This window comes from Trachypithecus francoisi, unplaced genomic scaffold, assembly GCF_009764315.1.
Source record: "Trachypithecus francoisi isolate TF-2019V2 unplaced genomic scaffold, Tfra_2.0 Lachesis_group0, whole genome shotgun sequence".
NCBI lineage: Eukaryota > Metazoa > Chordata > Mammalia > Primates > Cercopithecidae > Trachypithecus > Trachypithecus francoisi.
In genome coordinates, this window is record NW_022681453.1 from 13,074,128 (window position 1) to 13,089,532 (window position 15,405).

The 15,405-nt window shown below is 42.2% G+C and overlaps 1 protein-coding gene and 1 long non-coding RNA gene across 2 annotated transcripts in view; one reads left to right on the top strand and one right to left on the bottom strand.

Moving 5' to 3' along the window:
- MINDY4B (MINDY family member 4B) overlaps positions 1–1,767 on the top strand; it is a 35,354-nt gene extending 33,587 nt beyond the window's left edge. The window contains exon 12 of the mRNA XM_033204460.1: positions 963–1,767. Within this exon, the coding sequence (XP_033060351.1) occupies positions 963–1,105 (143 nt within the window). The 3' untranslated portion in view covers positions 1,106–1,767. The remainder of the gene's footprint in view (positions 1–962) is intronic.
- LOC117080009 lies at positions 662–6,759 on the bottom strand. Its single transcript, XR_004435676.1, has 2 exons — positions 6,665–6,759; positions 662–1,749 (listed from the first exon to the last, which is right to left on the bottom strand). It is a non-coding gene; the product is annotated as an uncharacterized LOC117080009 (long non-coding RNA).
- Positions 6,760–15,405: the final 8,646 nt, after the last annotated feature.

The window sequence follows — 15,405 nt, forward strand, 5'->3', positions numbered from 1 at the left end:
TTGCATAAAGCAACATTTTTCATTGGCTCACAAGAATCATCTGCTTTCTGTTCTGGGCATTGTGTTGAAAACCTCACAGGCATTAACCCGTAACATTCCCAATAGCCACATGAGGTAAGTACTAGGATTTCTATTTTTATGAAGTGGAAATTATGGTGCCCAACAAGTAACTACTAATTGAATAAATGAAGTTTAGCAATAGATGCTAAGTACCTTCTTAAATGTCACCTGGCTAATATGAGATAAACTCAAGCCCCAAACCCAGTTCTTGCCTACCCCATTAGAATGCCTTGCCCTCCATCCAAAAATGCAAATGTATTCTGAGAAGCATTGAGAAGTGGGGTAGGTTGGTTGTTTGGAGATGGAGTCTCACTCTGTCGCCCAGGCTGGAGTGCAGTGGTGCAATCTGGCTCACTGCAACTTCCACCTCCCGGGTTCAAGTGATTCTTGTGCTTCAGCCTCCCAAGTAGCTAGGATTACAGGCACCTGCCACCACACCCAGCTAATTTTTTGTACTTTTGGTAGAGACAGAGTTTCACCATGCTGGCCAGGCTGGTCTTGAATTCCTGACCTCAGATGATCCACCCGCCTCGGCCTCCCAAAGTGCTGGGACCACAGGTGTGAGCCACCATGCCTGGCCTCTTTTGTCTTTTTTTTTTTTCTGACAATATTTAGTAACCTATACCTTGTTCTAGGTGTCACATCATGTTTCCAGAAGGTGTATTACACAGCTTACCAACAGTTATGCACAACAACCCAGGTTACCACTGACTTATTCGGTCTGGGGCATTTCAGCACACCACCTGTTTGAATCCTCCTCTGCTTAACCAGTTGTAGGAGCACAGCTTGCCGAGCTTGCTGAGCCTGACTCCTGCCCACCCACCCTTCTGTCCTTCTTTAGTGGCTTCCTCTGGAATGGTGTTCATAGGCTTGGATCTAAATGCTGGCTGTTCCTTCTTCAGATACTCACTCCCATCATTGGGAAAGAGACCAACAGGAAGAGAAACATGGACCAAGACGGCGGTTTTCACCAGTGGAGATGGCAATCAGAACCAAGTGGAGCGAGGCCACCATCAACTGGAATGGGACCATTCCTTTTTTCTAAAGGGAAAACTAGGCCATGCAACAAAGTCTGAAGTGTCAGAACTGCTGGGATGCAAAAGCCTAATGTGGGGGGAGACCACTCATTTCTATATTTCTCATTTATGAGCCCCACAAAAAAAAAATACCATTAGCTGTTTTTTCATTTTTAAAGTATCTGGTAAATCCCTAGCTGTCAGCGTTGTAGGAGAAACACAGGCCCCTACACCAGGGCCTGCATGGTGGCGCCTCTGTAGTCACATAGACTGGTTCCTTTCTTTTATTCAAAAGAGAAAATGAAGCCTCTCTCTTGAATGTTTTTCCAAAGTTGTCTTTTCTTGGTATAATTCTCCATGAGGATTATGGAAGCAGGCTGCTAGCTTTCATTTGGGGATGAAGTCATTGGTAATGAATCATCGGATTTTTAGTTATGGCAAGAACTCAAGCCTTCTCAAGGACTTCCTGGTATGGACAGCATTCCTTTCCAAGGCTACAGTTCATATGCCCACATTAGCAAGTTCTTGTCATTAAAATAGTAAATGGGCTTCTTGGGGTTTGAAGCAGGGGCTATTCCTGGTAGACTGGCAGCTATAGCAGTTGACGTGGGTTTCAGTAGCCACAAGGAGACATTCTTTTTATTAGCAGTATGTTTGTTTCTTTTCTTCAACACTGGATATAAATACACAAATAGACAAACTGAGAAAAATTCTGATTTCTACATAAAATTATATATAAGAATAAAATCTCTTGTGTCATTATTCAGAGGGGAAAACAATTCTTTTTAGAATATACTCTTTCCCTGTCCTGATAAATGCCTATGTTCTTTCCGAAGAGATACACAGAGTAGACACATATTCCTTCTAAAAGAAGTACACGAGAATAATGTAGACACCGCCACCCACCCCACTAAACTGCCACCTCACAGATGTAGGGCTCTGTATTCACAATCCAAAGGTTAGTTTCCAAAGAACAATCTTTCTGCATTCATTCAAATTAATTGATTAAATGCATTTGCATTTGGCTCAAAGAATAATGTTTTAACTTAAGGACCATGTAGAAAATGAAACTTCAAGGTGAATAATAAATTATGTCAGAAAAGAAAGGCAATTTGACTTGGATTGCAGATTATAATATCTTTATCATTGGTGTCTTCATTGAGGATTTTAAATACACCAGACAAATAAGTAGATCCCTACAGACTCTGGTCTTATGTGGTCTTAATCTTACTTATATTGCGCTTTTCCTGAGGTGTGGGCCTGTTTTTTGTTTTATGGACACTACATTGTTTCTTACTGAATGTCTCTTTTGGAGTTGACTGCTAGAGCTGAATTAAAAAACGTACCAAGTGCATTAGTAAGGAACCGCTCAGCTGCAAGTACGAGATCTCACTAAAAGTCGCAAACAATAAAAATATTCCTTTTAACAAGAACTGTCTAGCTAGGCGATCCATGACTCAGATCAATCATGGTTTATCCTCTGAGTCTGAGCACAGGGCACTTGATATTAGAGCAAAATCAGGGTTTTGTAGAAGGAAGAAAAGCAGGATGACTGTTGGGTAGTGTACTGGTTCTTACAAAAGCCCTTTTTTAAATTGACCTCATTCTTGTATCCATTTTATGTTTCTTCCCTTATTCCTCCTTTGAATTTTTAATTTGTTTATAATTTATGTTAGTTTGCCATATTTTATATGGTGCTATAATTTGGGTTAAATTATTCCTGGAACAAATCTATAAATAAGTAAAATAATGGAGGAAAGATTAAGTATCTATGTTTTAGATGTAAAAGTATAATTTTGATATATAAAACTATTAATTACTTTGTATGTCAATGTTCAGTGAAAATAAGTTTTTATTTTATCTTATAAACAGGGTACCCAGTAATGCTTGATTTTTTTCTTCAGAGTGGAGACATGTTATTTAAAAATAACTAGAAGTTTCTCAGAGCCATTAGTTCACTTTTAAACTTTCTGTTTTGAGCAAAATGACTTTGATTTCTCAGCTTCTCAAATATAAAGCAGAAGAAAGCTGTTTGCTTGAAGATGGGGATATTAATTTTTCTGAATAGTCATCTAAACTGACTGTGTCGTTAGTTGGAATGAACCCTTCAGGAGATGGCCACTATTTTCCTTTTTCAGATATCAAGTTAGACTGGAACATTCCCCCGAATTATTGTTTGCTCTTAGACAAGATGTGTGAATCATTTTTCCAAGAACATTCTCACCAATGTCACAAGACTGGTAGGAGCAGGCCAGGGTCGGGGAGGCCTGAGATTCCCTTCACTTCACACTGTGGAAATAACCATGAATAGCAACTGGCTGAGACTGGTCTTGAGCTGTCCAGGTTGTAGGCACTCTTCAGCCACACCTGGGCCTGCATTTCCTGTTGATGGTTGTAATTTCCTTGTCAGGGCCTTAGAGACATAATCATTCATTCATTCATTCAATGTTTTTTATTTTATTTTTATTTTTATTTTTGAGATGGGAGTCTCACTCTGTCGCCCAGGCTGGAGTGCAGTGGTATGATCTTGGCTCACTGTAACCTCCAATTCCCGGATTCAAGCGATTCTTGTGCCTCAGCCTCCCAAGTAGCTGGGACTACAGGTGTGCACCACCACGCCAGCTAATTTTTTTGTAATTTTTGGTAGAAATGGGGTTTCACCATGTTGGCTAGGCTGGTCTTTAACTCATGACCTCAAGTGATCCACCCACTTGGCCTCCCAAAGTGCTGGGATTACAGGCATGAGCTACCATGCCTGGCCATTCAATGTTGTTTAACATGCCCTATGTGCAAGGCACTATGCTGGATGCTGGGGAAAACCAGCACAGAGACCAAAATCAGATGTGGCACCCCCTCTTTTCTTATGAAACTTAGGCTCTTCTTAGGAGATGGCAATTAATCAAAAAGCACTTTAATAAAGATAAACTTGAAAACTGAGGGAAGAGATTTTGGGTGTATCAATCTTATAATAAAGAACAGAAAGAAAAGGAAAAGTCACCTCTGAGGAAGAGGTGGTTAGCTGAGGTAAGAAGACTGCATAGAGATAACAGGGTGAAGGGAAGAGGGGTGAGCAGATGTGAAGCCCTGTGGTGAATGCGCCTGAGGAACAGAAAAGCCTGTAGGGCTGGAGAGCGGTTGTGAAGCAGCTGGAGCAAAAGGTGGGGCCACCGCAAGGCAGTGTAGACTATGAGGTATGAGAAACCCTGGAAAGGTTTTAAGTGGCCTGGTAAGAGCTGCATTTTGAACACATGCCTCAAAGTAGAACATGCATTGGAGAGAGCCCCAAGTGCATACGGAGACTAGTTAGGCAGCTGTAACAGTGGTGTGGACAAGAGATGGTCAGAATAGAGTGGAGGCAATTAAAGTAGACCGAAGTGGGTCTCTCAGGAGATACCCCTTGGTAGGTAAAATGAAGAAGGCTGAAATAGGTTGCATGGGGAGGGAGATGAAGAAGAAAGAAAGAAGAATCAAGGATGACTTCTAGGTTTCTGATTTGGTAACTGGATGGACGGTTGTACCTTCACAGAACTTGGAAACACTGAAAGCACACCAGATTTTGAGGGTAAGAAATCACATGTCTAGTCTTAGACATGAAACATTCAAGTGGAAAGGTAGACTAATGGATCAGAAATAAGGATCTGGAAATCAATGGAGAGGTTTGGACCAGAGAAATAAATACACCTGGGAGTCACTAAGGGTAAGTAACATGGTGGCCTGAGGTAAGACTGCCCAAGGAGAGTATGAAGCAAGAAGATAGCTGGGCCTGATGCTGAGCCCTGAGGAATTCCTGTGTCAGCAGTCAAGCAGAGTGTGAGGAGCCTGGAAAGTAGGCGCAGAAGAAACAGCCAGAGACAGAGGAGAAAAATGAGAATTGAACTGTGTCTAGAAACCATGCCCTGTACATGAGGGCAGGCATTTCCTCTGTCAATCATCGTGGGAGCAGGAAGGAGTAGGCCTAAGGAGAAGGAAGAAAGGCTCTCCCCACCCCAATGCCCCAGCCAGAGCTGGGGGCCTTGCACAGGGCCTGGACCAACATTTAGGGAAAAACAACCAAGTGGCAGAGAACTGCAAGTTGTCAAAAGCCCAAGGGGTTTCTCAAAGCAGAGACACGATCAGAAGTAAAATTTTAGGTTTTCCTGCATTGTAATTCCTTTGTGTTTAAATTAAAATGCTAAACATTCTAGCCTGATATTCCCTGTGCTTTGTTTGGGAAATTAAGAGAGGGATCTGTTTCACATGTAGAGACACTTTCTAACACCTGGAGAAGCCAGTCTTGCGAAGGAAAGAGGTCTCCTGAGAAGCCCAGAGCAATAGAACAGGATACAATGATGAGCTAAAGTGTAAGGAAAATGACGCCAGCAAAAAAGAAAGCGCAACAGAGAAAACCAAATCAGATTCAAGATGGCGGCAAGAAAAGCCCAGTCTCAAAAAAAAAAAAAAAAAGGAGAAAGAAGGGCCGGGTGTGGTGGCTCATACCTGTAATCCCAGCACTTTGGGAGGGAGGCCGAGGTGGGTGGATCATGAGGTCAGGAGTTCAAGACCAGCCTGGCCAAGATGGTGAAACCCCGTCTCTGCTAAAAATTCAAGAATTAGCCAGGCATGGTGGCGGGCCCCTGTAGTCCCAGCTACTCGGGAGGCTGAGGCAGAGAACTGCTTGAACCCGGGAGGCGGAGGTTGCAGTGAGCCCAGATCGTGCCACTGCACTCCAACCTGGGTGACAGAGTGAGAATCCGTCTCAAAAAAAAAAAAAAAAAAAAAGAAAAGAAAAGAAAGAAAAAAAAGAGAAAGAAAAGAAAAGCCCAGTCTCAGAGGATGCAATTCTAGGTGAGTTCGGAACTTAAGTGAGGAATTACCATAAATTCATTTCCATCAGGCTTGATATTATATAAAAAATGCTTCCCCTAATCTCATGAAGATAAGTGGCAAATGCACTGAAAAAATATATTTTGGCATAAAAACAAAAAGTATTATTATGGGTTGTCAGGGGCTATTTGAATAAAAGATACTTTTAGTCAATGACTCTTTATGTTAAAATCAACCAGAGAGGATCTAGTTTGAATGAATTTAACCTGTTATTTTCAAGATAGTCAGTTTAACTTTAACTCTTCTGAATGTATTCCTATCCCCTCTCCTTCCAAGAAGGACTTGGGGTGGCTGATAACTGGTAAACTTTCTGGAGAACTTGTATTGTGTTTTCTCGTAGTGATTGAATCCAACAAAACACACACACACACACACACACACACATTTTTATTACTGTCCACAAGGTGGTGCTATGAGAGTGACTTTTTCAATTTCATAACCGCATAATTATAAAAGTAAACGTGGGCAATTTAATCACAGGCATATATGTAGGCACACACGCCTACAAACCTAAAATATTTATACAAATTGATGTAATGGGTATTTAGTTTTGGTGATACTTAGGATTGGTATCACTAAGCATAGTGTGTAGGATTGCTCTGACCCTAGGAATCATCCCCTCTTCCACTCCAATGCAGCAGCAAAAACTGTAAGTGGTATTCATAGCTCTGAAATAGCTCCATTTGCACTGCTGTCTCTATGATACAGGTACCACTATCTCTCACCTGGACTATTACAATAGCCATCCGACTGCTGTCCTCACCTTCTCTCTTGTCCCCTTCCAGTCCCTTTTCCACACAGCAATCAATTATCTTTAAAAAAAAAAAAAAAAAAAAAATTCAATCCTGATTATTTTATCTTTAAAAAATTAAAGCCTGCTGAAGTATATTAGAGTAATTCATATTATGATCATTTCTATGCACTTAAGACAAAAATGCCAAAATCATCACATGATTTACAAGAGCCTGCAAGGTTTAGCCCAGCTTCAACTCCTGCCACTCTCCTCTCACCGCCATGGTCCACCCAAACCAAGCTTGTCCCCACTTCAGAGACTTTTTTCTGCTGTTTCCACTGCCCACAACAATCTTTACCCCCATCTCGTCCTTCAGATCAGCTTAAAAACCACTTCTTCAGTAGCACCATCTCTGACACCATCCACCATCTAAATTAGGTCTCCTGGTTGATCTCTCTCAGCACCTTGTTCTTTTCCTTTACATCATTCATTGAGTGATATGGTTTGGCTGTGTCCCCACCCAAATCTCATCTTGAATTATAGCTCCCATAATCCCCACGTGTTGTGGGAGGGAGCCGGCAGGAGGTAATTGAATCATGGGGGTGGGTTTTCCTATGCTGTTCTCATGATAGTGAATAAGTCTCACAAGATCTGATGGGTTCTTTGTTTGTTTGTTTTTTGAGATGGAGTTTCACTTGTTTCCCAGGCTGGAGTGCAAAGGCGCGATCTTGGCTCACTGCAACCTCTGCTTCCTGGGTTCAAGCGATTCTCCTGCCTCAGCCTCCTGAGTAGCTGGAATTACAGGCATGCGCCACCACACCCAGCTAATTTTGTATTTTTAGTAAAGACAGGGTTTCTCCATGTTGGTCAGGCTGGTCTCGAACTCCCGATCTCAGGTGATCCACCTGCCTCGGCCTCCCAAAGTGCTGGGATTACAGGCATGAGCCACCGCACCCAGCCAATCTGATGGTTTTATAAAGGGCACTTCTTCTGCACATGCTCTCTTGCCTGCTGCCACCACATAAGACGTGTCATTTCTCCTCCTTCGCCTTATGCCATGATTGTGAGGCCTCCCCACCATGTGTAACTGAATCCATTTTACCTCTTTTTCTTTATAAATTACTCAGACTCAGGTATTTCTTCACAGTAGTATGAAAATGGACTAAAACACCCAGGTTTATCCTTATTTGTATGTTTATGTGTTAAATACCTAACTATCCACTAGTCTAGGGGTTCTCAAACTCTTTTTTATCTCAGGACCCCTTTATGCACCTAAAAATTAAGGACCCCAAAGCACTTTGGTTTATCTGGGTCACACCTGTTAATATTTATCCTATTAGAAATTAAAACTGAAAAAATTAAGTATTTATTTATTTAAAGTAACAAAACCTATTATATATTTACCTAAAATAGTATTTTATGGAAAACAATTATATTTTCCAAGGAAAAAAAATAGTAAAAAGAGTGGCATTATTTTACATTTCTGTATATTTGTTTAATGGCCAGCTTAATACGAGACAGCTGTATTCTCATATCTGCCTCTGCATTCAATATGTTGTGATACATTGTTTAGCCTGAAATATATGAAGAGAAGTTGACTTCACATATATATTTAGTTGAAAAAGGAAAGAAGAATTTTAATAGCTTTGTGGCTATTCTTTTTGATACTACACCAAAACTCTACAAGGGGTAATGTTTTAAGGGTTAGTCGCAAAGTAGAACCTGAAACTGTATTAGTGAATTTTTCAAATCTGTTTCATTAAAATCCATTGGTGTATCTTACACTTTGAATGGATCTTCCCCATGCATTGGTCATTTGAAATATATTGATTCAATGTATTATGAAAAGTATTAAATCATATTTTATAATATAATATCAAAAAACTCACAGTAGTTAGTATCACCACCAATCATGTCAGAAAAGCCTTTAAGTATTGGGAAGCTGTCATTAAAATATGTTACACGACAGGTAAATAAGAAAAATAGACTTCATTCTGGGAAAAATCACATTCTGGTGTTTCTTCTTCTTGTCCCTCAGTTATCTCACCCAGTGGGTTTGCAAATTTTTTAGGAGCAAAATCTAGCTTTCACATCAAATTTCATGTGGAATCCCAACATGCACAACAGATACACACAGAGCTGATGTGGATAAAGCAGAGTCGGGGCTCATGGTTCTGGCCATTTTGTCTCCTTTCTCACTCATGATGCTGCTTCAGATGCCTTCCTTGAACCCATGCCTTCCTACAGAAACTATTTTTGAAAGCCCCTGATAGTCCTGCCTGTGGAATTAGTTAGATTTATTTGGTAGCAGAAACCCAATTTGAACTGGCTTAAACAAAAAGAATATTAGTTGACTCACACAATTAACAAGTCTAGGGGTAGTCCTGCCTTTCCACACAGATGGACTGAGGTGTTCCAACATTGTCATTGGAGCCTGATCTCTCTTCTGTCTCTGTTCTGAAATTTGTCTTCTAAGGCAAGTATCTATTCCTATCAGCAAGATGGCCATGCCTACTAGCCAAATCCTACACTTTCATTCTCTCTTCTCAGACTTCCCTGCAGAAAAAGTAATTCTCCTCCAATTGTATTACCAAGGCTCTGAGTCACATGGCCCTGCCTGCATCCATTTCTGTGGCCAGGGAAACATAATGTTCTGTTTGGCCAGTCTCTAGTCACCTCAGCATCCTGGAACTGGGGATGGATTTAGCTTTACCCAAATCATATTAACTGAGAGAGCAGAAGCGACATTTCCTTAAGGATAATCAGTGTGTTGTTACAAGAAAAGTGACTGGATACTGGGCTGACATGAATGTTCACTTCAGCTGCCTTGACCTCTGTACCCTGATTAAGCTCTCCTCCTGCCCTCCTCCCCCACGAAATATTTGACTACACCTCAATGTGAGCACTCCTAGTCCTCCTGCTTTGATTTTCCATGCCCAGTACTTTGGACTCATGCATAGATGATGATGATGCCTGCAAGGCAGAGCTAAGGCTGAGGCAGAGCCTGGAGCAGGCAGCAGGCAAGTGAGAGCCTAGTTGCAAGAACCAAGACCCAAATCCCAAACCAGAAGTAGGCTGTAAGAGGCACAGGAGCACATGCAAGCAGAGGGCTAGGAAGTCAGCCAGGTGGAAACCATAGAGATGTCTGAAGCCACACATAGAAGTTTCTGGATTTGTGGTGCTGCCCCAGCTGGCTTGCAGACCCTCTTGCTTTAAGATTGCTCGCCCCTACTATAGAAAATACCACAGCCTCATGATTAAAATCAGACTCTGTGATTTTCTTAGAAATGTATCACAGAGAAGGAAAAAAGAAAAAAAAAAAAAAGAATGCTCACCAGGCAGTGGCTAGGTGTCCACACAACCCCAGTTCCTCAACCCATTAACATCTCTCACATGGATACAATTTTAGACCTGAATAGAACTTAACACTCTGATATTTGTCTTGAAATATTTGATATGTATTGGGGGGTGGGGGAAGGGTTGCACAATCTAGTGAAAGTGAAGGGAGAAGAAATATTGTGGTCATAAATTAGCACATGTTGAAAGGCTATTTGTACCTATTTAAACTACCTGAAAGTGTGTGAGGGTTTTCCATTGTTCCACATTATTGCCTGCATCTTTGTTATTCTGGAGGGTATATTGTATCACATTGTGATACAACACATTGTGGCTTCAATTTGCATTTCTCTGGTAACTAATAAATTTGAGTGGCTCTTCATATGTTTTTGGTACTTTGGCTCTCTTGTGAAAGTGTCTGTTCAGATGGTATGTTTGTTTCTCTATTGGACTTTTTTTTGTTTGTTTATTTTTTGTGTGGTTTTTTTTGTTTTTTTTTTTTTTTTTTTTTGCAGTTGCAAGATTTAAGAGAGTGAAAACAGAGCTCCCACACAAAGGGAGGGGACGCAAAGAGGGTAGCAGTTGCTGGCTTGAATGCCTGGGTTTATATCCCAATCATTGTCCCTCCCACTGTGCTCTCAGGCAATAGATGATTGGCTATTTCTTTACCTCCTGTTTTTGCCTGATTAGCATTTTGGTGAGCTCTCTTTACTACCTGATTGGTCAGGTATGAGCTAAGTTGCAAGCCCCGTGTTTAAAGATGGATGCGGTCACCTTCCCAGCTAGGCTTAGGGATTCTTAGGTGGCCTAGGAAATCCAGCTAGTCCTGTCTCTCAGTCTCTACTCTCAACAGGAAAACCCAAGTGCTGTTGGGGAGGTTGGCCGACGACCATTCTAACTGCTTCCTGCTGAATTGGGGCATAGTAGGGGTTGTGTAGTTGAGATTTCCTCAGGAGGGGTGCCTTCGATGTCATTAACTTCAGAGCATGGGCTAGCAGGCCGGTCCAGGGGTCTGCGGTAGATCTTAGCCATGGACTGCATCTGGGGCTCCATTTGAAGAAACATTTGTAGTTTTACAGCTTTGATTCTGGAAGAGACAAACTTCGCGAGGAGGTTAAGGATACAGGGATTGAAATATATAACCTGTAGTATAGGGGATTATTTCTTTGGCACACTTTACAGGCCCTATCTGCTTGATAGTTTTGAAAAGGCCTGGTCCAGTAAATAATGATTTGGCCATCTGATGGGTGCTATCAATGCCTAAGGGAAAGGTTTGGTGAAGGGTTTTAAGTAATTTCCATTGGTTAGCTGCAGGCAAAAGTATTTTTCCTTCTCCTGTGGCTAGTCATCCTGAGGGGAGGAAACTATGCCCTCATGAGGTTCCCCATTCTATTTCTTCTTCTGAGTACTGGGGCTTGGTTTCCCAGAGGGGATTATCTCATACTAGGGGTCCTTCTGTAGCATTTTTAATGGAGGGTCCTGCCTTGCGGCTCTTGTTGTGTCAATATCCACTTGGCGGTCCCCTTCTATTTCCCTTTCCTTTTCTTTCTGATGACCCCGGCAGTGTAAGACTTTCACCTCTTTAGGTTTCTGTACCGCTAATAATAATCTCCTAATGGCTTCCTGATGTTTGATAGGTGCTCTCTCAGAAGTTAGGAATTTCCTTTCTTTCCATATTGTTGTATGGGCATGGAGGACTAGGTAAACATACTTAAGAGTCTGTATATATATTTACCCTTTTTCCTTCGCCTAATTCTAAGACCCGAGTGAGGGCTATGAGTTCTGCCAGCTGAGCACTAGTTCCTGGAGTGAGAGAATTACTTTCAAGTATTCCATTATCACTGACCACTGCATACCCCACTTTTCAAAGTCCTTTTTCTACAAAGGAACTTCCATCAGTATATAAGTTGAGGTTGGGATCAGTCAAGGGAACCTCTAGAAGGTACCCTCGAGTGACATAGGTTTGAGCAATTACTGTTTGACAGCTATGTTCTATCTTTTCTTCATTGTCTGGAAGAAATGTGGCGGGGTTAATAGTTGCACAAGTGCACAGTCGCAGCACTGGCCTTTCAGGTAATAGAGCCTGATATTTAAGTAAACGGTTGTCTGACAGCCACAAGTCTCCTTTACAGTGAGTATGCCATTCACATCATGAGAAGTCCACACAGTAAGATCTCTTCCCTGTATTATTTTAACTGCTTCAGATGCTGAGACTGCTACTGCTGCCACTACCCATAGACAATGAGGTCAACCCTTTGCCACTGCATCAGTTTCCTTACTCAGGTATGCCACGGGTTGCAAGCTTGTCCCTCGGACCTGTATAAGGACTCCTTACACAGAAAAAGACATCCTTAAGGTCCAGGACTGTAAATCACTCTGCTTCCTCTGGATTTGGGAAAGCAGAGTATAAGGGTTAGGTACAGCTGGGTATAGAGGGACAGCAGTCTCACTGATAATCCTGAGATCTTGCACTAACCTCCACTGTCTGTTGGGTTTCTGTACTCCTAAAATTGGAGTATTGCAGGGGCTATTGCATGGTTTTACTAGGCCTTGGGCTTTTAGGTCCTTAACAATTTTTTGGAGTCCTTGTTGGGCCTCGGGTCTAAGGGGGTACTGCCTTTGGTAGGGAAAGGAGGCGGAATCCTTGAGTTTAGTTTGAACAGGACGGGCATTCTCTGCTCATCCATATTGTCCTTCTGTTGCACAGACTTTAGGATTAATTCCTTCCTCAAGCAGGGGACAACAAACGGGCATTCCTTCTCCTATGTTCGGGTGTATAATGGCTCCTGCTTTTGCTAGAATGTCTCTCCTTAACAAGGGAGTGGGGCTTTTAGGCATAATTAGAAAAGCATGTGAAAAGAGTAAAGTTCCCCAGTCACAACTTAGTGGCTGGGAGAAGTATCTAGTGACTGGCTGTCCTAGGACCCCTCCGATAGTGACAGATCTGGAGGACAGTTGTCCAGGACAGGAGCATAAGACTGAGAAGGCCGCACCAGTGTCCAAGAGACAGTTAACCCCTGGCCCTCAATGGTTAAGTATACCCGGGGCTCTGTGAGGGTGATGGCATGGGCTGGCGCTTGCCCCATGCACCCTCAGTCCTGCAGCTGGATCATCTGGTTAGTGGCTTCTGACTCAGAGGACCTTCATCCTCTGGGGCAGTGGGCCTTCCAGTAATCCCTTTGATATAAGGGGCATGGACAAGGAGGCATCTTATTTCTATTTGAACAATCTTTTTTAAAGTGTCCTTGTAGACTGCACTGGAAGAAAGGCCTATTAGGCATTCGATTTGCCCAGCTTTTCCCTTTTCCAGAGCCTCCAAAGTCTGCTTGCCTGAGGGCCATGATTAAAGTGGTGGCCAAATTTTTTTATCCCGTTTGTCCCATTCCACCTGACCTCTATTATAAAAAAACCGAGGTTGCCAAGTTCAATAGAGTTTCTAAGTTTTGCTCTCGGCCTAAGGCAGACTTTTGAAGTTTTTTTCTAATGTGTGATAAACATTTTCTACTGAGTGATAAACTTATCCTTTAAGATTCGTTGGCCTTCAATAGAGTCAGGTGACAGAGAGGTATGTTTTCTCAATGCCTCCCTTAGTCTCTCCAGAAAGGCGGTAGGATTTTCTTCCTTTCCCTGTGTTATGGTGGACAGCAATGAATAATTCATAGGCTTCTTCCTAGTTTTCCTTAGTCCTTCTAGCATGCAAGTTAGCAAATGTCCGTGGCACCAATCTCCATGTTCTGATTTTGTGTCCCAGTGAGGGTCTACACTGAGAACTTCCTGCTGGTCTGTGGGAAGTTGTTCTCTTTCCTCTATTGTCATCCTATCATTGACCTGAGTGAGATACCAGAGATCACCAATCTCTCAGGCTGCAGTTATGGCGGCACTTCTCTCATTTGGGGTTAGTGTCTGATTTGGCAGTAACATTATAGCTCTCCATTTCAGATCAAAGGATTGTCCTAACCCTTGTAAAACATCAATATAGCCATCAGGGCTATCTGAGAATTTACCTAGGTCTATTTTAATTTGCTTCAAGTCTGAGAGATAAAAAGGTTCATGCACTCTGGCTGGGCCGAATTTTCCTCCTCCCGCTGCTTGGAGGGGGCATAATCGGGGAATACTGGCACTCTTTGGTTCATTGTTTACCCCTTTGTCTATCTCCTTTTGGACCGTTTGGGTTGAAGGGGGATCCTTATTAGTTGGGGAAGGAGTCAGGGGGACGCTGGGGTAGGGAGGTAGACTCTGAGGGCTTCCTGTAGGGCATAAATCACACTTTTTTTTTACATAATTGCAAGTTGTCTCTTACTGAAAAGAAAGTTTGTACATATGGCATTTCACTCCATTTGCCTTCTTTTCTACAAAGGAGGTCTAGCTGTAAGATGATGTTATGATTCATACTTCTCTCAGGAGGCCAGGTTTCTCCCCCTTGAAGAGGATTATCGTGGCCAGGCAGTACTGCAGATGAACATAAGTCATTTCTTAGCCTGAGGGTCAAATTGGTCTCAATTCTCCAGAATACATCTTAGGGGTGTTTTTGCCTTGGGGGGACTGTTTCCCACCTGAAAAAAGAACATAGGGATGCCAGCACCCCTAGTCATTTTCCGATGAGCATTTGTCATAGAGCATCTTCTATGGTCCTAATGCTTTTCCTTTCCAGGGTGCGTAACCACCCATGGAGCTATGCTTATCAGATTAGTTACGCTCACCAATGTAGCAGTCCTGCACCCCTTTTCCCACCTCTCTTGACCACAGAGAAAGAGCCCTGGGCTGCTGGATTCTAGTGGTCCTTTACTAGCAATCCCAACATTGCCTTTGTGCTCAGGGGTGAGTCCTAGAGCTGGGCTGGGTTCCTGAGTATTTCATAACAACCCAGCTGCCCCATCAAGATGCATTCGCATAAACAACAGTTCTTATACAAATTCGTTTCAGAGAGGGTGTAGCTAACGTTTTGAGTCAGGATTGAGAAGTATTTTCGATTCTGTAAGTACTTTAAGGCTTGGCTGAGTGCAAACAGTTCAAAAGTTTGAGTAGACCAATTATTAGGCAATTCTCCTAACTCTGCTTCCACAAGCGTCTCCCTATCAAGTACTGAATACCCATTGTGGTTTTTTCCTCAGTCATCTAGAGGAACCATCTATCATCCTGTCCTGAAGGGAGCTCTTCCTAGGTCTGGTCAGACCTTTGTATGGTAATTAAGATTTAAATCACCTGTAAGGAAATCTGTTGGGTTAAGGGAATTATCAGTGGTTAGTGTTAACTTACTTTTTCCTAACAGAATAGCCCTATACTTTAAGATTTTTGAGTTAGTAAGCTACCTTTTTGCTTTTTTTGACTTAGAATAATTCTGAACTGGTGAGGTGTGCTCACAGTGAGGTTTCCTCTAAAAGTTACTTTTCTACTTTC